Source organism: Lontra canadensis, unplaced genomic scaffold (assembly GCF_010015895.1).
Source record: "Lontra canadensis isolate GAN:19392208 unplaced genomic scaffold, GSC_riverotter_1.0 scaffold61, whole genome shotgun sequence".
Taxonomy (NCBI): Eukaryota; Metazoa; Chordata; class Mammalia; order Carnivora; family Mustelidae; genus Lontra; species Lontra canadensis.
In genome coordinates this window covers 8,100,030-8,120,479 of record NW_022631055.1, presented here as the reverse complement: position 1 = coordinate 8,120,479, position 20,450 = coordinate 8,100,030, and the positions used below count along the sequence as shown (strand labels likewise).

At 37.8% G+C, this 20,450-nt stretch overlaps 1 protein-coding gene across 1 annotated transcript in view; it reads left to right on the top strand.

The window, feature by feature from the left end:
* MSH2 (mutS homolog 2) overlaps positions 1 to 20,450 on the top strand; it is a 77,168-nt gene that overhangs the window by 50,463 nt on the left and 6,255 nt on the right. The window contains exons 9-13 of the mRNA XM_032877848.1: positions 9,344 to 9,467; positions 11,572 to 11,722; positions 15,082 to 15,179; positions 18,413 to 18,658; positions 19,654 to 19,858. Coding sequence (XP_032733739.1) covers positions 9,344 to 9,467; positions 11,572 to 11,722; positions 15,082 to 15,179; positions 18,413 to 18,658; positions 19,654 to 19,858 — 824 coding nt within the window. The remainder of the gene's footprint in view (positions 1 to 9,343; positions 9,468 to 11,571; positions 11,723 to 15,081; positions 15,180 to 18,412; positions 18,659 to 19,653; positions 19,859 to 20,450) is intronic.

Below are 20,450 nucleotides of genomic sequence, written 5' to 3'. Positions count from 1 at the left end.
CCCACCCCCACTAGACTGTTTGAGGTTAAACTCAGTATCAGTTAGGAATGTTTATTTTGCACATAACTTGAACCTCAGTATACCTGGTGTATGAAACTAGAAGTCTGGAAATAAGGTTAGCTTTAATTTAGAGTTGCTTAATCCAGAAGCTCAATGACACTATCCAGAGGACCTAATTTCTCGATCTTTTCTATCTTTGTGATTTGAATTTCAGCTTAACTCTTGCTGGTTCCTCTTTGGTCCTAGGTTGGCTGCCTATCAGTAGCAATTCATGCAACATTCCAAGCAAGAGTCCTGCAAATTGCCTTGATGGGGCCATTTAAGTGGTGATTGTGGCCAGGGATATAGAATGATGTGGGCCTAAGACAACTAGTGGGTGGTTGGTATCCCTCTGTTGGAGATAGACAAATGAGAGAGCACTACTGGAAAGGAGGAAGAAGGGGAATGACTGTGGTGTAGACAATCAGCCATGTCTACTAAGATACTGTCCTGTAACTAAAGGTTTTCATATTTTATAGTGTGAGGCTATCTTTTAAATAACTATGTTTCCTAGTTATAACCTGCTCTAGATTCTCTAGGGAATCAGCCTAATACAATATCTTCTTTATTCTGTTATAAACCTTTAAACTTACCTAGGGTTATAAAGTGAATTCAACCCTTCACTGTCATTGTAGATATTTTTAATGAATTTACACATTTAAATTATATGACTCAGAACTACTTTGAACAGACCTCAGAGGATAGCAATCATTTCATGTATGATTTCTGAAAGCTTTACTCATGTTTTCCAGCTGTGCACTTAGGAGCTTAAGTGATGAAGGGAGCAGTAATTTACATGCATGGCTGGGTTAATTTACCTTTTTTCCTAGGCTTAGCTTTGTATGTAATGCTACAGGTGCTTTTGTGTCTGCTTTCCATAAATCTTATGGAAAATTTTTCTATTTCTGAAGTAAATAGAAATGTAGATCTGTGCTGCCCAGGACAAGGTTCAAAAAGGCAATGAATTTTCACCAAAAAATAGTTTCAGTTAGATTGGGTGATTCAGTGAGATACATTAAATTTTTAAAAATCTTTCTATACCATATTTGAGCACTTTACCTTTTAATATTAGTTTTCATATACACTTATTAACCGACATTTCCTCTATTACTGGAAAAGAAGTAATGTTAGATAAATCTTTACTGACAATACTGGGACCAAAAATTGAAATAGTTTTTAAAAAGCCACAGTTGCATGATCTTAATACAACTATATCATTGTGTGAGTGTATGTAAGCTGTAAAGGTACTGTAGTATATAAATCCTTCAGTGTTTTTGTTCTTGGAAATGAAAAGGAAATATCAAAAAAGGAAGTATTCATATTCTCCCACCTAGAATTATCTCTAAATACATGTTGACATTTTTGCTTATAGTTGTCCTTGTTTCCTATTTTTAATTTATTTTTTATTTTTTGATTGAAGTGTAGTTGGCACACTATGTTAATATTGGTTTCAGTGTACGACATGGAGAAGTCAACATGTAATGCTATGTGCTCAGTGCACAATGCTCCTACGGTACCATTGACTATATTCCCTGAGCTGCATGTTTCATCCCTGCAACTTACTCATTCCATAATGGAAAGCCGGTACCTCCCACTCCCCCTGCTGGTCTTGCCTGTCCTCCCATCCCCCTGCTTTCTGGCAGTTACCAGTTCTTTGTATTTATGGGTCTGTTTCGGCTTTTGTTTGTTGGTGGACCTTTAGGTTGTTTCTGACTCTTGGCTATTATGATTGGGGCTTTTATGAACAGTGATATACAAGTATTTGAGTACCTGTTTCCAGTTCTTTTAGGTATTTATTTAGGAATAGAATTGCTGTGTCATATGGTAATTTTATGTTTAACTTTTTGAGGAATTACCAGATTGTTTTTCTAAGTGTCTACACCATTTAACATTCCCACAAGCAATATAGGAGGTTTCCAGTTTCTTCACATTGTTACTAATAATTATTCTTTTTTTTTTTTTAAGATTTATTTATTTTAGAGAGAAAGTGAGAGAGGTGACACTTGTGGGGACTTGCAGTCGGAGGGAGGGGGAGAGAAATCCTGAGCGCAGAACCCAACAAAGGGCTCGATCCTAGGACCCAGAGATGATGACCTGAGCGGAAGTCAAGAGTTGGCTGCTTAACCAACTGATGAGCCACCATATTTGTTTTTTGGGCATTGTCTTGATAGCCAGTCTGGTGGATGTGAAGTGGTATTTCATTATGGTTTTGATTTACATTACCCTGGTGGCTAATGATGTTGGGCATGTTTTCATATGTTTGATGGCCATTTATTCATCTGTCCTTGGAGAAATTTCTATCCAGATTCTTTGCTCATTTTACAGTTGGGTTGTCTTTTTGTTGATGAGTTCTAAGAGTTCTGTATATATTTTGGATATTAGACCCTTGTTCTGAGAAACACGTACTTCACATTTTCCACTTGCCTCATGTTGTTCATAGTAATGTTTATTATTTTTAAAAAACACTGCTGTATTTGCTGATATATTCCCTGCCCCCCCCTTAAGATTTATTTATTTATTTGAGAGAGAGAGAGAGAGAGAGAGAGAGATCCATTACAAGTAGGCAGAGGTGGGGGAAGTAGGCTTCCTGCTGAGCAGAGAGCCCGATGCAGGGCTCTGGGGCTCGATCCCAGGACCCTGAGATCATGACCTGAGCCGAAGGCAGAGGGTTAACCCACTGAGCCACCCAGGCACCCGTTCCTGCTTATTTTTAATATAATTTGTGCCTCCTTTCCATAGTTTGTATTTTTTTGGAGCTCAGTTTGTGACTTTTTAAATCCTCTTTTGTATCTTTGCTTTTTATTTCATCAATTTCAGTTCTTATGTATATTTATCTACCTATTTTTATTTTTTTACCTCTTCAATTGAGTGCTCCCTATTTTCCCAGCCTTTTCTTTTTCAGTAAGCATTTAAGATTATACTTTTCTTTCTGTGTTGGTTTAGCTGAATGTATCTTGTAAGTTGTTAAAGGTACAATCTCTTACTCACTTGTCAGAATTTTATTCCTGTTACCATTTGTTTAGAAATATGTGTGTGTGTGTGTGTGTGTGTGTGTGTGTGTGTGTGTTTAATTTCTAAGCTTGGTACATCCCAGTTCCATAAATGTTCTCCATGTACTTGAGGATCAAGCGTGCTCCCTAATTTTGGTTGCAGAATTTTCTGTGTGTCCATTAGATTAGATAAAGCTTTAGTTCTGTTCACATTGTCTGTATGCTTGCTAATTGTTGATCTACTGAGTTATTGAGAGAAGTTTGGATTTCTTTCTATGGTTCAGTCCATTATTGCTTTATACGTTTCTCAACGCACAGCTGTATTTTTCTTTGTGGTGAACTGAGGCTTCATCATTCTTTAGAGACAGTGTCCTTAGTGATGCTTTTTGCCTTAGTTGTTGTGTTTTGTTTTTGTTTTTGTTCGGTTTTTTTGTCTGATAGTAAGAGGGCTATCTCAGACTCCTTCTTTTTAGTTTTTTACATGGTGTGTATTTTTCCATCCTTTGTGAGTCTTTATAGTAACAGAGCTTATAGCTGGATTTTATTTATTTTAAATTTTGATAATCTTTTTTTAAGTGACAATTTGGATTTATTTCTATAATATTACTATGTGATTCCTATTCTTTCTGGTTCCCCTTACTCATTCTGTCTTTCTTACATATCGATTGGATTTTTAAAATTCCATTTTCCCTTTCCTAGTCTCCCCATCCTATCATACCTCCACTGGTTTGGAAATTATTCGCAAATTTTTACAGAATGTGTATACATGTCTTATCAAAATCAAGTCTATCAGTGTCTTCTCACTTAGCTCCCAAAATAATAGGGTCTTAGGATATCTGAGATCAGATTACATTTCTTCATTATGGGCTGGTATTTTAGTTCTGTGTTTTTTACTACTTTAGATTTCCATTCTATATAGTCAGTGTTAAGTTTAGATTTGCCCATATGCTTACCAATTTCTTTGCTATTCATTTCTTCTTCCTGAATATTCTTCAGGAGTTCTTTTATTGGCAGTCTGTTTAGTTAGGTTTTGTTTGTTTGAAAAGGTCTATATGCTCTTGAAGGAGATTTTAACTATCTGGAATCAAGATATGCTCTTGATTCCAGATAGTTATTTTTCCTTAGTACCTGTAAGATTGTATTGTGCTGTCTTTTGGCTTGAATTATTATTGTTGGGAAGTCTTGGTTCCAGATATTGATTCCTTTTATTGCTCTTGAGTCCAGAAGTGGACTTCTTTTTTCTATTTGGATTTGCTATGTTTTCTTAATCAGAGAATTCGTGTCTTTTATCTGTTCTGGAAAATTATCAATCATTATCTCTTTAAATGTTGTGTTCTTCATTCTCTTCTCCTAGAATTGTGATCGGACATATGTTAGACTTTCACATTCTTTTTCTGCCATGCGTCTGTGCTGCTCTCTTTGTGATTACTTGAGATGTTCCAATTCACTGAGTGTCTCTTCAGTGCTGATATGTTTAACCAGTCCTTAGGGTTTTTTTTCAATGACTGTATTTTTTATTTATAAAAGTTATTTTGTTCATTTCTAACTCTGTCTAGTCTTTTTATTTTTAAGTAGCATTTTGTTCTTTGCTCATGTGTTCCATTCTCTATTACTTCAAATATTTTAATATACTTAATATTCCATATCTAAAATTTCTTGGTTTAAATCTACCCCTTGTTTCTGCTGAATCTTTTTTTTTTTTTTTTTTTGGACTGTTATTGTTGGTGACTTCTTTCCTTGTCTGTTATGTATATTTAGATTATGAATTTGCATCTCTCAGTTCTGTCTGTGCAAATCTTACGTCCTTCCCCTCCCTCAGATAAAATTTGCCCTTGCCATATATCCCGCAGTGTAAGCCAGGAACACTTTTGTTTTTGTTGTTTTTTGTTTGTTTGTTTTTTAAAAATTTTGTGTATTTATGTAGAGAGAAAAAGCAAGAGAGTATGTGGACAAGGGGGAGCGGCAGAGGGAGAGAGATGAGCATGAAGCCTGATGCAGGGTTCGAGATCATGACCTGAGCTGACTGAGCCACACCAGCACCTCATAAGCCAGGAACACTTTTAATTTCTCAGCCTGGAGCTTTTTTGATTTGTTGGAGCAGAGATTTAGCTGCTAAAAAAGAAGCCCCAAATAAAATAATGGTGGCATAAGCAAGAATATGGGCTTACTTTTCTGTCAGGGCAGTGTGAGCAAAGCGGCGGAGGCTGTCAGGATAGCCCTGCTGTCTCTGTGATCTGCCTCCTCCTCTTTTGCTCCAGAACAGAACCCTTAGGGTATTGCCTGACAAGGTACACATCAGCTTGCTACCTTATCTTTTTTTTTTTATATATATTTTTTTAAGATTTTACTTATTTATTTGACAGACAGAGATCACAAGTAGGCAGAGAGGCAGGCAGAGAGGAGGAAGCAGGCTCCCCGCTGAGCAGAGAGCCCGATGCGGGGCTCCATCCCAGGACTGAGATCATGACCTGAGCCGAAGGCAGAGGCCTTAACCCACTGAGCCACCCAGGTGCCCTTGGTACCTTATCTTTATTGCAGCAAGCGGGAGAAGACAAAAGGGAAAGAGGAGGGCACATTATGGAAATGGTACACAGCATTTCTGCTCATTGTTCTCTTGGCCAGAATTTATTCCTGTCCCCACACAAGCTGCAAGGGAAGCTGGAGATGGAGTCTTTGTTTGTAGTAGTTACGCATCATGTGAGAAGTGGTCAGATCTATCTGTAGAAGGAGAGGATAGTAGAAATAGCAACAATCAGCAGGCTTTTCCACTGCCAACAAAAATAGACATTTGAAATCCCAACCCCAGGGAAAGCCAACTTTTTGTCAGGGAGGAAATTTCATCTTTTTCTTCCCTTTCTTAGGGGCTCAGCCTGATAGAGGATTATTTTTTTTAAAGGTTTATTTATTTATTTATTTATTTGAGAGAATGGGTGCAAGCACGGGGCAGGAAAGGGCAGAGGGAGGGAGAGAAGTAGACTCCCTGCTGAGCATGGAGCCCCACAGCATGGGGCCCAGATGGCGATCTTGACCTGGACCCAAAACCAGGAGTCAGATGCTTAACCTACTGAACCATCCATGTGCCCCCTACAGATGGCTATTAAAAATGGTCCTTGTAACCTGGCTTTATGCTGGCAACCCTTTACTTTGCAGGGGCTCTGACCTCTAGTTTTTTTGTTTGTTTGTTTTGTTTTGTTTTTAACTCAACCGTGCATTTATTTGAAAAAACTGCTTTATAATATTTAGTATTTGTACTACAGGTAATTTGATCCAGCTGTATCTTTTCTCTTCTTTGGTGTATTGTGTTTATTCTTATTTAAATGACCTAATTTCCTTTCTTTGGTCTTTTACCTTGTTTCTTAATTTCATTATCCCATTTTGGAGTTCCAAGCCTGGATTTCTTTTTCTCCATCTCTGGTGTGTAGTCTGATGTAGTGAGTGTGTGTGTGTTTCTGGTGATAGGTGGGTGATGTTGTTGGACAGGCAACTAGAGGTCATTCCCCCTCCTGAGAATGGAAAATGGAAGGATACCAGTTCTGCTTTCTTCTCCAGATTTAGATTATTAGTGAGTATTCTCAGGGTTTTGTTGGTTCACCAGAAGACTTCTGGAAGATGGGGCAAGGCTAGGAGCTTGACATGGCTCTGCCTCTCTTAAGTTCACTGGAAGAGGCAAATTCTTCAGCAGTGTTAGCCCACCAGTGTAGCATTATTTTTCCTTGAAGTTATTGTCTTAGTTGTTTTTTCTACATCATCTTCACTGTCTGTTTGAATCAAATGTGTAATATTAATGATGTATCATTGTGCAAATGTTTATCATTTATGGGTTTTGCTGTGACAGATAAATCTGCAGAGATCTTACTCATCCCTGTGTTGTTTTGCATCTGTTGCATTATTCCTGAGGTTGAATTCCTGGGAGTAGAATTGCTGTGTCAAAGAGTATAACAAATATCTCTGAATCTTGTCTCATACCGCCTTTTTTTTAAGGTTATAACAACTTAGATTCTCACCAGAAGTGAATGAGTATACTAATTTCACTGTAGCCTCATTAGTATCTGGTGGTAGGATTTCTTTTCCTTTAAAAAAAAAAAAAAGCTGTAGCATAGTATCTTAAGTTACTTAAATATTCATATCTTTTATTGTTGAGCTTTAACATTTTCCTGTGGGTTAGTTTACTACTTACTTTCTCTTCTGTGAATTGTGTGTTTTTATATTGGTCTATTTAACGACCTTTTCAGATACTTGCAAACCAAGTTCCTTTATAAAGAAAAAGTTGATCTTACCATTTTTACATTTTGTATAGCTATTTTTACAGATCTTTTTGTATTTTTTTCAATTAGGTTTATTCAAAAATTTGTATTTCAGTATGATGAAATCTCTCGTCGGTTTAAATTTAGAAAGTTATTTGATAAATGTTTTATTCTTTTTTTTCTTGCTAACTTTTTGTAATTTTAATTCTTTATTCTTGTGTTTGGTATGTGAAGAAGGTGTGCTCTGAATAAGTGGGGAGTAATTGGCAAGAGATCTTATTAATCCCATTTATAAAGTTTTTTAAAAATCTCCCTGTCTTAGAAAACTGACTCTCCTATATTGTGCTTTCCTACATAATTATTTTTAGTAGGTGTTTGTTTGTTTGTTTGTTTGTTTTATTTTGTTCTGTTTTCAAATGGGCTCCACACCCAACATGGGGCTTTAACTTAATCCCTGAGATAAGAGTTGCTTGCTTTGGGACATTCGGGCTTCCCTCCCCTAATTCTTTTTTTTTTTTTATTTTTTTTTTTATTTTTCCCCCCTAATTCTTTTTAATAGTTCTTAGTGTCTGTAAGGATATGCTTCATTCTTTTTTAAAAGGTATTCTTTCCTAATTTTGTCTAAGTTTTAATTGTTCTATTTCAAAAAGGGGATTCCTATTGGACCATCTCTTAGGAATGAGTAGATGTTAATATTTGGTTTGGTTTTCTCTTTTCATAGTTTACCTTTTTGCTTACCAGTTGTTTTCAATATTGCAGTAAGCAGTTATTTTTAATAAAAGTCCTAAGTAGTTGGGGTACCTGGATGACTCAGTTGATTAAGTGTCTGCCTTCGGCTCAGGTCATGATCCTTGGGTCCTGGGATCGAGTTCCATACCAGATTCCTTGTTCAGCCGGGAGCCTGCTTCTCCCTCTCCCTCTGTCTGCTACTCTGCCTGCTACTCTGCCTGCCTGTGCACTTGCACACGCGCTCTCCTTCTGTCTCTCTCTCTGTCAAATGAATAAATAATCTATCTTTAAAAAAGTCCTAAATAGTTAAGACTTTGTTTCTAGGGGCATCTGGATGGCTCAGTCAGTTAAGCTTCTGCTTTCGGCTCAGGTCATGTTCCCAGGGTTCTGGAATGGAGCCCCGCATTAGGATCCCCGCTGAGCAGGGAGTCTGCCTCTCCCTCTCCCTCTCCCTCTCCCTCTGCCTCCTCTCCCCTGCTCAAGCTCTGTGTGTGTGTGTCTCTCTCTCTCAAATAAAGAAATAAAATGTTTTTAAAAAAAAAAAAAGTAAGACTTTGTTTCTAAATATTTTGTGTGTACATTTGCCATTGTAAATGAAATCTTTCGTTATGATTTTTTTTGATGACTCTTAGTAAGAATTTAGGGAAATAAAGCCTTTAAGAGAGATTATTTTTTAAGATTTTATTTATTTTAGAAGAAGCCAGAGAGCAGGAGGAGGGGCAGACGGAGGGGGAGAGGTCCCAAGCAGACTTCATTGTGAGCACAGAGCATGACGCCAGGCTTGATCCCAGGATCCTGCGATCGTGACCTGAGCTGAAATCAGGAGTCAGACACTCAAATGACTGAACTACCCAGGCGCCCCCCACCACCACCCTAAAAGATTTTGATCAACTTTCAGTTTGAATAAATGAAATTCTGTAACTTTTTTATTATTTATTTACTTATTTTTAATTTTGAGGTTCCTAAGATGGATCCTTGGTTTAGGTAAAGACTGCACATTCTGTTATAGGCTATGAACATTGAACATTCTTCAGTAATGTTCAGGAAGAACATATTAAACATTGCTTAGGGGGAAGTGTAAATAAAAATACTGAATACTACTAGTGACATAAGCTCTGCATCTTTTTCATCTAAGTAATTTTTGGGTGTCTAGAGCTCTAAGCTCCTTACAGACAGAATTTTACATCTAATAAATGGGAACTCCTTAATGGCAGAGTAAGTTAAAACATAAGTTTAACTCAAAATACAAGTGAAATTTAAATGAAGGAAAAGAAAACACAATGTTATTTCCATCTTTACCCATCATTTGTAAAATTTAGCTATTCTTTGTTCTGTCTGTAGGTGGAAAACCATGAATTCCTTGTGAAACCTTCATTTGATCCCAATCTGAGTGAATTAAGAGAAATAATGGATGACTTAGAAAAGAAAATGCAGTCAACATTAGTAAGTGCGGCGAGAGATCTAGGTAAGAAGGCCTCATTGGTGGTTTGAATAATTCTTTTGTCTATATAGTGTTCCCACTTGTGCCAGAATTACTTGCCTAGAAGACATGGTGGATCATGCCACTTCTTGCTTAAAGTGCCAGGCCTTTCTTCAACAGAATAAAATTATAGATACTTCCAAGTTGAAATATAGGATGCTTTGCATTTGGAGCCTCACCCTCTTCCAGATTTGTCTCTCACTAATTTTCCAACCCCAGGATAATCCCACATTCCTGCCAGACAAATCAACCAAGAGGCCCTTGCATCATTTCCTTGAAATAGGATCTGTATTAAACATCACCTCCTCTGTCAGCGTCATCTACTAGTTCATTGATTTGGCTTTGGTATTCGCAGGCATGTCAGTAACATCAGCTTTTTTTAAATGTCTGCCTTCCATACTGGTTTTTGTTTTGTTTTGTTTTGAGAGAGAGAACGCATGTGGAACTTCGGGGAGGGAAAGAGGGAGAAGGAGAGGGAAAATATATATATATATATATATATATTTTTTTTTTTTTTTTAAAGATTTTATTTATTTATTTGTCAGAGACAGAGGGAGAGAGAGAGCGAGCGAGCACAGGCAGACAGAGGCAGAGGGAGAAGCAGGCTCCCTGCCGAGCAAGGAGCCCGATGTGGGACTCGATCCCAGGACGCTGGGATCATGACCTGAGCCGAAGGCAGCCGCTTAACCAACTGAGCCACCCAGGCGTCCCTATATATATATTTTAAATATTTTATTTATTTAACAGAGAGAGAGAGATCACAAGTAGGCAGAGAAGCAGGCAGAGAGAGGGGGAAGCAGGCTCCCTGCCGAGCAAAGAGCCCCATGTGGGGCTCGATCCCAGGACCCCGGGACCATGACCCGAGCTGAAGGCAGAGGCCTTACCCCACTGAGCCACCCAGGCGCCCCAGGAGAGAGAATCCTAAGCAGGCTCCTTCTCACCCAGTGTAGAGCCTAGCATGGGGTTTGATCTCAGGACCCTGAGATCATGACTTGAGCCAAAATCCAGAGTCTGATGCTTAACCAACTGAGCAGCCCAAGTCCCCCATACTAGGTTATTAATTCCCCAATTAGTCTCATATTATTCACACTGATTTGTTCTGAATTTATGAACCTTTTTGTTTGAACATCTCTCGTGTGTGTTGAATGAATAAATATAGCTTAGCATATTAGTAGAACCCTCAGGCGTACACTTGCCCCTCAGGCAGTAATTCTTAATAAATTTCTGAAGAATCTGATGAATCCTCTTCCCAGAAATATGTCCATACCTACATATACAAAAAATTTTGCAGATAGTTACTATGGAGAATCCATATATGGACTAACCAGGTAAAGAATCTTTGCCTTTCTTTACTCTTCTCATTTCATAGCTCTTTCACGTTCTTTCTATGATCTCTTCCGTCCCTAGCCCAGTGAAGTCTGTCTTTAGTTGTTGGCTACTACTAATATTTGATAGCCATGCTTTAGCAATTAAATTTGTAAATATGGTCTCTCTCTCTTCTGATTTGTACTCTAAAGATCACATTGATGAATAAGAGGGTGGGGACAGACTTAGAAAAACTCAAAAATCTTAGGTAAATATAATCCAGGTGTTCGATCATTGCTCATTTTGTGATATTTCCTACATTTAACAGAAACTGTGTGTTCTTGTTTTATAGAGTTTCATTGTGAGAGACTTAAGTTTTTGTTTGGAAAGTGTGTTTATTTTAATCCTACTCTGTATTAGTTCCAGAGAAATGCTTCAGTGAAGTAAAGAACCGTGGTGCAGAGCTCCTCAGGGTCAGGGGCCGTATGGTGTGAACCCTCTGGACATAGCCTACTGTGGTGCTCTGTAGCCTTGGGATGGCCGTATCCAGAAAGCACTTGCACGTCAGAAGCTACCATTAATACAGAGTTCAAGGATTTTATAGATAGCCTTCATTTATTTATAGTTTTTAAGTGACGTAAAGTTTGAATAGTTCCCGATTAGGTCATCATAGTAATTTCCACTGTGCTGTCTTGTATTAAGAGTTAATTATTTTAAACATTTACATTGAAAGATGGCTGTAGGCATCCATGACATGCTTTGTCTTTATTTCCATATCCTGAAGGTTTGGATCCTGGCAAACAGATTAAACTGGATTCCAATGCACAGTTTGGTTATTACTTTCGCGTAACATGTAAGGAAGAAAAAGTCCTTCGTAACAATAAAAACTTCAGTACGGTGGACATTCAGAAGAATGGTGTTAAATTTACCAACAGGTTTGTATGCCTACATTATTTTGTTAAGCCTTCATTAGGTCCATGGAACTAAATTATTCCCTGATGAGACATGAATGTTTTATGTTAAGGAAGTTTTACCTTACTTATTGATAGGAGGTATCAGGTGAGAATGAAGCTTTATTTTCTTCTAAGAGCCTTATCATGTGTTCCAACACACCTTGTTATAAATAACTCCTCTTTTCGTCATTGGCTGAAGGGACAGTTTGGGTCTTTTTTTATTTGTTTGTTTATTTTATCTTTATAGATTTTTTTCATCTGAGAGCACAAACAGCGGGGTGAGTGTGGAGAGGAAGAAGGAGGCTCCCCACCAAGCAGGGAGCCTGACACGGGACCTTGATCCCAGGATCCTGGGATCATGACCTGATCTGAAGGCAGTTGCTTAACAGACTGAGCCATCCAGGTGCCCCCTTTCAGTCTGTTTTTAAGATTCATGAGGCACTTGGCTGGCTCAATCGGTTAAGCAGCTGCCTTCCATTCATTTCATGATCACGGGATCCTGGGATTGAGTCAGGCTCTCTGCTCAACAGGGAGTCTGCTTCTGCCTCTCTCTCTGCCCCTTCTCCAGCTTGTGCTTTCTCCTGCTTACTGTCTGTCTCTCAAATAAGGAAAATCTTTAAAAAAAAAACCAAAAAACTGTTCTTTCACGGGGTGCCTGAGTGATTCAGGGGGTGAGTATCTGGCTCTTGATTTTGGCTTAGATCATGATCCCAGGGTCATGAGATCAAGCCCCCCAGTCATGATTCCCACTCAGCAGGGAGTCTGCTTGGTATTCTCTTTCTCCTCCTCTTCCCCTCCCCACTCACTCTCTCAAATAAATTTTTAAAAAAATTAAAAAGAAAGATTGTTCTTGGGCACCTGGGTGGCCCAGTTGGTTAAGTGTCTGCATTCGGCTCAGGTCATGATCCCAGGGTGCTGGGATCAAGTCCTGCATCGAGCTCCTTGTTCAGTGGGGAGCCCGCTTCTCCCTCTGCCTGCCACTCCCCTGCTTGTGTGTGCTCTCTCTCTATCAAATATAAATAAAATCCTTTAAAAAATCTTTTAAAAAGATTGTTCTTTGACATATCTGTCTCACCATTCTTTTGTTAATATGAGATTGTGTTAGTTTATATTACACTTCCATATCTATTAACATTAGTTCCCCATCATATCTCTGGTTTATAATTATTTTCACATTTGCTTTTTCTAAGAAGGCTTTGATACCATTTATCAATTTTAAAAATTCTGGTATATCAGTTGGATATATAAATTAAGATAGGGAGATGCCTACCAGCTTTAGTGAGGCCACTTACTAGATTATTGCTTTTTCAAAATCCTGTTTCATGTTGAAAAAGATTTTATAAGTTTTTCTTTTCCTTTACTGATGTTAGAAAGTTTCTTAAATAAATTATTTATAGGTGAAAGAAGAATTATTTTGAAATAATGTTCTATGATGTGGGGTGGGGACATTAATCTTTTTCCTTCTGTACTGTATTAGAATTTATGGGAGGCCTTACAGCCACCCATCCTGAATATACCCAGTACTTTACCGGTAGTTTTGTGTATCTGATCCCCTTTTATCCATTTATTCAGCAAGTATTTTGTTTATTATGTGCAGTCATTAATTTCTAGGTGTTCAGGCACCCCAGGAATGAAAACAATGTTTGGTTTGTTTTTCGTAACAATTCTGAGATAAATAGGTTTATTTCTCATTATTTAGATGAAGAGGCTGAAACTCCCCATTCCCCAGGATTAGATGACTAGTAACATTTGATACTCATAGCTAGATCTCCTATTGCCCAACTTAGTAGTAGTTGTCTTTCTAGCAAACTATATCCCTGGTCCAAAACTATATTCAGTAATGGCTTAGCTGAGACAGAACTTTTGGGGTATCATAAACATCTTTGAATCACCCTGGGTTAGTTATAAGTAAATGAGATTGAGCTGAATGACCGCATTTAATCTAAAAGTTGAAGAAGATTCATTTATTCATTTTTGTCTGCACATTGAATCCTTGCTGTGTATTTGATTCTTTGATCATATAATTTTCCTTCTTTAAAACTGCTGGTGTCTGTCATCCAGAAAAGTCTGCAGTCTTTATTGTAACCTGCAGGGTCTGGTCCCCTCCCCATCCGCTTTCATCTCTTGTTTGCTCTTTCTTCACACTGTGGTCTCATTTTTACAATGTCTTTGCCTCTTGCTTGACTTCCTTTAATTCCTTCTGTTTGCTTGTTTGCTAGTAGTCTTTGCTACTGCTGCTGCTAGTGCTTGCCCATGCACTGTTCCTGAGCTGTAATATATGTATTATCCCATCAGCCAATCCATTAAGTTTATAATTGTTGCTTTGGTCAGTGCCTTCCTCCATATAGAGAATGCGTCTCTTCTCTGTGCCCCCATCTTGTCTTTTTATTTTTTATTTCATTCCCTTCCTTTGGTATCTGTGAATATTTTTCCTTTACTTTATTCTTGTCCTTCCTCATTTTTTTTTTAAAGATTTTATTTATTTATTTGACAGAGAGAGATCACAAGTAGGTAGAGAGGCAGGCAGAGAGAGAGAGGGAAGCAAGCTCCCCACTGAGCAGAGAAGCCCGATGCAGGCCTCGACTCGATCCCAGGACCCTGAGATCATGACCCAAGCCAAAGGCAGAGGCCCAACCCACTGAGCCACCCAGGTGCCCCTTCCTCATTTTTTATTTCAACCTATAGTTTTCATTTTTTTCTTTACTCAGTAAGATTTGGTTTTCAAAATATTTTCTTACTTTGACAACCTTCATTATCAAAAGCAGCTATATACTACAGTAATGAGAGAAACTGTGTGGTGTGTGGATAAATTTGGAAAGTGGGGATGGGGACCCCTGGGTGACTCAGTGGGTTAAGCATCTGCCTTTGGCTTGGGTCATGATCCCAGAGTCCCTGGGATTGGGCCCTCCATTGGACTCCCTGCTCAGCGGGGAGCCTGCTTCTCCCTCTGCCTGCCGTTCCCTCTGCTTGTTCTCTCTCTCTGTCTTTCTGACAAACAAATAAAATCTTTAAAAAGGGGGGGTGGGTAGAAGGCCTCTATCTGAAATGAGGATGAAGACTTAATTCCATTTAAATATTTTAGAAAAGGTCAGATCAATACTTGGGAATAAATGTTATAGCAAGAATTGTGCCAATAGGCTCTTTCAAACAGCATAAATGTTAATACACTGAATTCCATCCACATCTGCCTCTAATGAGTTGCCCATTTTCTACTCACATTTTCATTTTAATTATTGTTTTGGTGCTTTATAGGATAGATGCTCTGGATATATTTTATGTAGAACATATTACTTCAGTGGATGTTTTGATATTTTTAATAATGTGATTATCTTGACTTTCAGTAAACTGACTTCTCTCAATGAAGAGTATACCAAAAATAAAACTGAGTATGAGGAGGCCCAGGATGCCATTGTTAAAGAAATTGTCAATATTTCTTCAGGTAAATTTAACAGAACCAGTGCATCAAATGTTATTAATATAACCTGTTTTTTTTTAGTAATAGAAAAGATACTGGTATGTTTCAAGGGTGATTTTTTTTAAAAAAAGATGTTAACACACTGTTTATCATGTTAGGCTACCTATAAAGTAATGTGTGCGGTATTGTGGTGGGAAGAGTAACTGGAAATAAGTCTTACGTAGAAAGATAAGCTACCGCAGGCTAAGGAGTGGGAGTACCCTGAGACACAGACCCGTGTAAAAGCACAAAATGTATTGTGGTTGTAACAAGGAAAAGAAACACCAAGGACTGAAGGCACTAATAATTTTAGATTATTTTTGGGCTCATGTTCTAAGTTTTAGAAATAAATATCGCTAAAAAACAAGCAGGAAATGATACATGAAGCAAGCCTTTTCGAGTTCTATATGCCATTTTGTAGATTTTCAGACTTCCTTCTGGAGGACACTGTTTGAGAAGATTGCATCGCTTAACACTGTGGTGTTGCCCTTGACCCAGAATGAATGTATGTTTAGCACAAGGTGGGGCTGATGTGTTAAACTGGAAGGTTTTGCCTGTCATCACATGTATATTGACTATAACTTTTATTGTGCCTTCCAAAAATACACCAACGAGCTACTTCAACCAAGTGATCAAAGTTGGCATAATCAGTAATAGAACAAATGACTTTTATGTGCATCTTGATGTGATGTAGAGGGAAAAACACAGTATTGTCCATGTGGTATTCTTGACAAAAATGCTTAACCTGATTGTTAACAAGAAGGGAAAGGGAGATAAATTTAGATTGTGGGACATTCTTTTTAAGGCTTGTACTCTTTAAAAATGTCTGTGTCATGGTAGCAAAAACGGAATGGCCATGATCTGTTCTAGATTATAGGAGACTTAAGGAGACACAAGGAGTGGATCAGCAGATGGTCCTGAATGGATCCAGGTCTAGGAGTTGGGGGTGGGAAAGAGCTATCAGGGACACTCAGGACAAATTGGTGAAGTTTGATAAGACATAACATGATATTGGTATCCTATTTCTTGGGGTGTGTATTGTGAGTAAGTAGGAGGATGTCCTCATTTCCAAGGTATTCATGCATTTAAAAACTATGTGCTTGTATAATTCTGTGAATTAATTATTTTACTATTATGAATTTTATAGTAAAATAAACATAAAACTTAAAGGTTGGTGTTTTGTTTTGTTTTTTAATTTTATTTATTTGTGAGAACGTGAGTGGGATAGGGAGAGGGAGAAGCAGACTCCCCACTGAGCAGGGAGCCTGATGGGGGGCTCCATCCCAGGACCCTGAGATCTTGACCCAAGCCAAAGGCAGACGCTCAGCTGATGCTCAGCTGAGCCACTCAGGCACCCCAAAAGGGTTTTAATACACTTTATGTATTAGTGTTGAGGTGAATGAGTTTTGTAAATATTCTGTTTTTTGCTTGGTGGTATCAAACAACTATAGTTGAAAATGCCTAGATTGCATTTTGAAGGACCCTGTAAATACTGTATATTCAAACTGGGGGTCTTCCTCAAAAAGAAATAGTATCAACTCAGATTCATCAAGCACCTTCTAGGTTAAAAAAGGTGCTAGCTTCAAACATTTAAATGGAGGGTGTTTTGTATTTAGAGTTACCTTGAATTTATTCGTTTATTTATTTATTTATTTTAGTTTTATTTATTTGGAGCAAGAATAATAGAGCACGAGCAGGGGAGAGGGGCAGAGAGAGGAGGAGCAGACTCCCCACTGAGTAGGGAGCCCAGTGTGGGGCTCTATCCCAGGACCCCAGGATCATGACCTGAGCCCGATGACCTGAGCATAACGTAACCGACTGAGCCACCCAGGTGCCCCTAGAGTTACCTTGAATTTAAATGAAACCTTTTCTTGGTCTAATATATACATTATCTGTATTTAAAAATATAATGGATCATTTCTGTGGTTCTTTATCTTGCTATTAAATCAGAATAGGTGATGCTAAAAGAGCAAGGTGATATGAAATACCTTAAGAGGTGTCCGTTTTCCTTTTTTAAAGTAGTTACAGTAAGTACTCCATTCATGTTTAAGTAATTCTTTTTTTTTTTTTTAAGATTTTATTTATTCATTTGACAGATAGAGATCACAAGTAGGCAGAGAGGCAGACAGAGAGAGAGGAGGAAGCAGGCTCCCGGCTGAGCAGAGAGCAGGACGTGGGGCTCGATCCCAGGACTCTGAGCCGAAGGCAGAGGCTTTAAACCACTGAGCCACCTAAGCGCCCCAGTGTTTAAGTAATTCTTGCAGATTCTTGTTCCTACATGAAAGGGTGGTGTGAACCATTCTTTTCCTTTTTAAAAGAATACCTGTTAGATAAAACAGGCATAAATTGGAAGTGGTGAAACAGTAAGAGAATTACTTGTATTCAGCCATTCATAAGTTAATTTTTATTTGTAAAACATTTTATCACTTTTATGGGGAGCAGGGGAGTCAAAGATGAATCCTATTTGCTGCCATTTGATTAAACTCTTAACTCTTTTTTCTAAAATAATGCAGTATTCTCATGAATGTCCTTTGAAGCTTTTGACACATTGATGCCTGTGTGATAGTTCTACATAACATATGGGATGTTTCACTAACCCCTCCAAGCTATTAAAATTTTAGAATCTATTCTATAAATTTTGATCATTTTTATTATTTGGACTGAATTGCCTGCCACATATCAGGGGTTTTTTAGTGTACATAATAGCTTTTAGTTTTAATGTTCTAGAAGAGTAGAATCTCACTGGAAGTATTTTAAGTGACAATTATGCATTTAAATTTTGCTAAAATTCAACTGCATGTGGTACTGATTGGGGGAAAAAAGCTCAAGTAAACAACTCGTATGGTCAGGTTTATACAGGCACAGGCCTTGACAGTGACATTATTTTATTACAACTGGTGTTTGCATGTATCTTCTGATAAGCAGCTGTGTGTTTTCTGTTTTAATGAATTTTGGTAAGAGAGGACATCATACTCTTTCTATTTTTGAAATCTATTCATAGTAGAGGAAGATGTAGTAATACATTTTAACCTTGTGGTAAGGCTTTAGATGTTCCTTTCAAGTTTGGTTATGGCAAACTTCTGTTAATTTTTTGAAAAGTAATAAATTAGAAAATGGATTTTAAGTTCCCAAATAGGGAAGTTAAATTTATTTCTATAACTGCTTATATGTATTTTCTTTGTTTAGTATTCCTTGGCACATTTTCTGTTTTTATACAGGATACGTAGAACCAATGCAAACACTCAATGATGTGTTAGCTCAACTAGATGCTGTTGTCAGCTTTGCTCATGTGTCAAATGGAGCACCTGTTCCCTATGTACGTCCGGTCATTTTGGAGAAAGGACAAGGAAGAATTACACTGAAAATGTCCAGACATGCTTGTGTTGAAGTTCAAGATGAAGTTGCATTTATTCCTAATGATGTTCATTTTGAAAAAGATAAACAGATGTTCCACATCATTACTGGTAAAAAAAAAAAAAAAAACCTAATTTATGGGCTTTTTTGGGGGGGTAATGATTCCATTTTTTTATGTTGGAGTGGAATTATTTAAAACTGATAAAATCGTAGTTCTTGATATTAGAAAAAGAACATGTTATTCATCCTAGTTAGTGATATGTTCACTTTTGGGTTAGAGGGAAGATTTGGAAGGAGGGGGAAGCCTTAAGGAGCAAATGTCATCTTTATATGAAACTTCTGTTTCAGAGGTTTCGTGCGTTTAAAAATGAACATCCCTTCAACCTCAAAGCCTGCCTTTGAGCCAGACATTTCAATAGTGAGGTCATTGAAGGTGAAGCAAAACTGATTGCTGGAATGACCTCAGCTTAGGGTAGCAATTCTTTTAAAGACATGAGACTGTATTTCTGTGAAATTTGAAAAAAGTTTGCTCATAGACTAATGCAGCATGTCTCAAGCTGAAGTATTTTTAGATGTTAACCAGATTCTAGAAAACAAAAGTGGAGGGGGTACTCTTTGGGCAAATGTATTTGGGAAACAGTGATAATATTCTAGTTCCCCAAATGGATTTTCAAGTTGTTCATAGCAGCGTTAAGTAAGGTTGTGTCTTAGGGCTTTAGTATGGAGTTTAAGTGATTTGAAGGATTAGACCATACTATCTCATTCACTAATAGCCTCATTTATTAATGAATTACAGTGTTTAGTTAATCAGTTAGGCGTGTACTGTTTTTCTGGATGACATAAAATTACCGTGCTGGCAACTGAATGAGCTGTGGGAAAATCTGTAGTTCTTCTAGGCAAATTACAGGTAAGGTAAATTTTTCATAGTCCTCTCAATGAAGAGTGCAGTGTAAGTTTGTGTGAAGGAAAAAGAGCATTACTCTGGCAGTTGATGGTTCTGCTGCTTCTGTGCCATATCCATGCAACCAGGTGATTAGTCACAAATGTGCAATTAGTGGCAGAAATAAATTAATAATCTTGCTTTTTGATGTAATTTATTTTAAAGGCCCCAATATGGGAGGTAAATCCACTTATATTCGCCAAACTGGTGTGGTAGTTCTCATGGCCCAGATTGGGTGTTTTGTGCCGTGTGAGTCAGCGGAAGTGTCCATTGTGGACTGCATCCTGGCCCGCGTAGGGGCTGGCGACAGTCAGTTGAAAGGAGTCTCCACATTCATGGCTGAAATGCTAGAAACTGCTTCTATTCTCAGGTGAGTGATTTTCCCAGTCTCCTCAAAATGGAAATGAATGTCCTTGTCCTGTGAAGTACATTTGCAGATTCATCTATAAAACATCAGTTTAATAGTTCCAGATCCAGTTTAATAGTTTTCTTATGAACTTTATACACTTCATATTGTCCTAAAAGGGTAATTCATAATAGTTGAGCAAAACTTTGATTTTTAATTTGTCTTAAGGTTTCTGGTAGTTTTTCACCTTATAACCCCCACCACTACCATGCTCTTGCTTAAACTGTTCACAATATCTGGAATGTTAACCCATGTCCTTTCCAATCTTTAAAGGCCTTAGTGACAAAAATTCTACTTCTCTGATGATTTCCCTTGTCAATTAAGCCTCAGGTCATGGGTATTTCTTTGAACTCTTTGACATGCCTGTAATATATTTGGTTTTTTATTTTAGCGGTTACTGAAATCTCTTTTCCTTATTTTATTTTTAAGGCGCTCCTTTAAAGGCAGAGAAGCTATGCCTTGCATTTCTTGGTGTCTTCTAAAGCACATCACATATCCCTAGTAAATTACTGCTCATTACTTGTTTGTGGGGAATTACAGAAGCAGTACAAAGAGT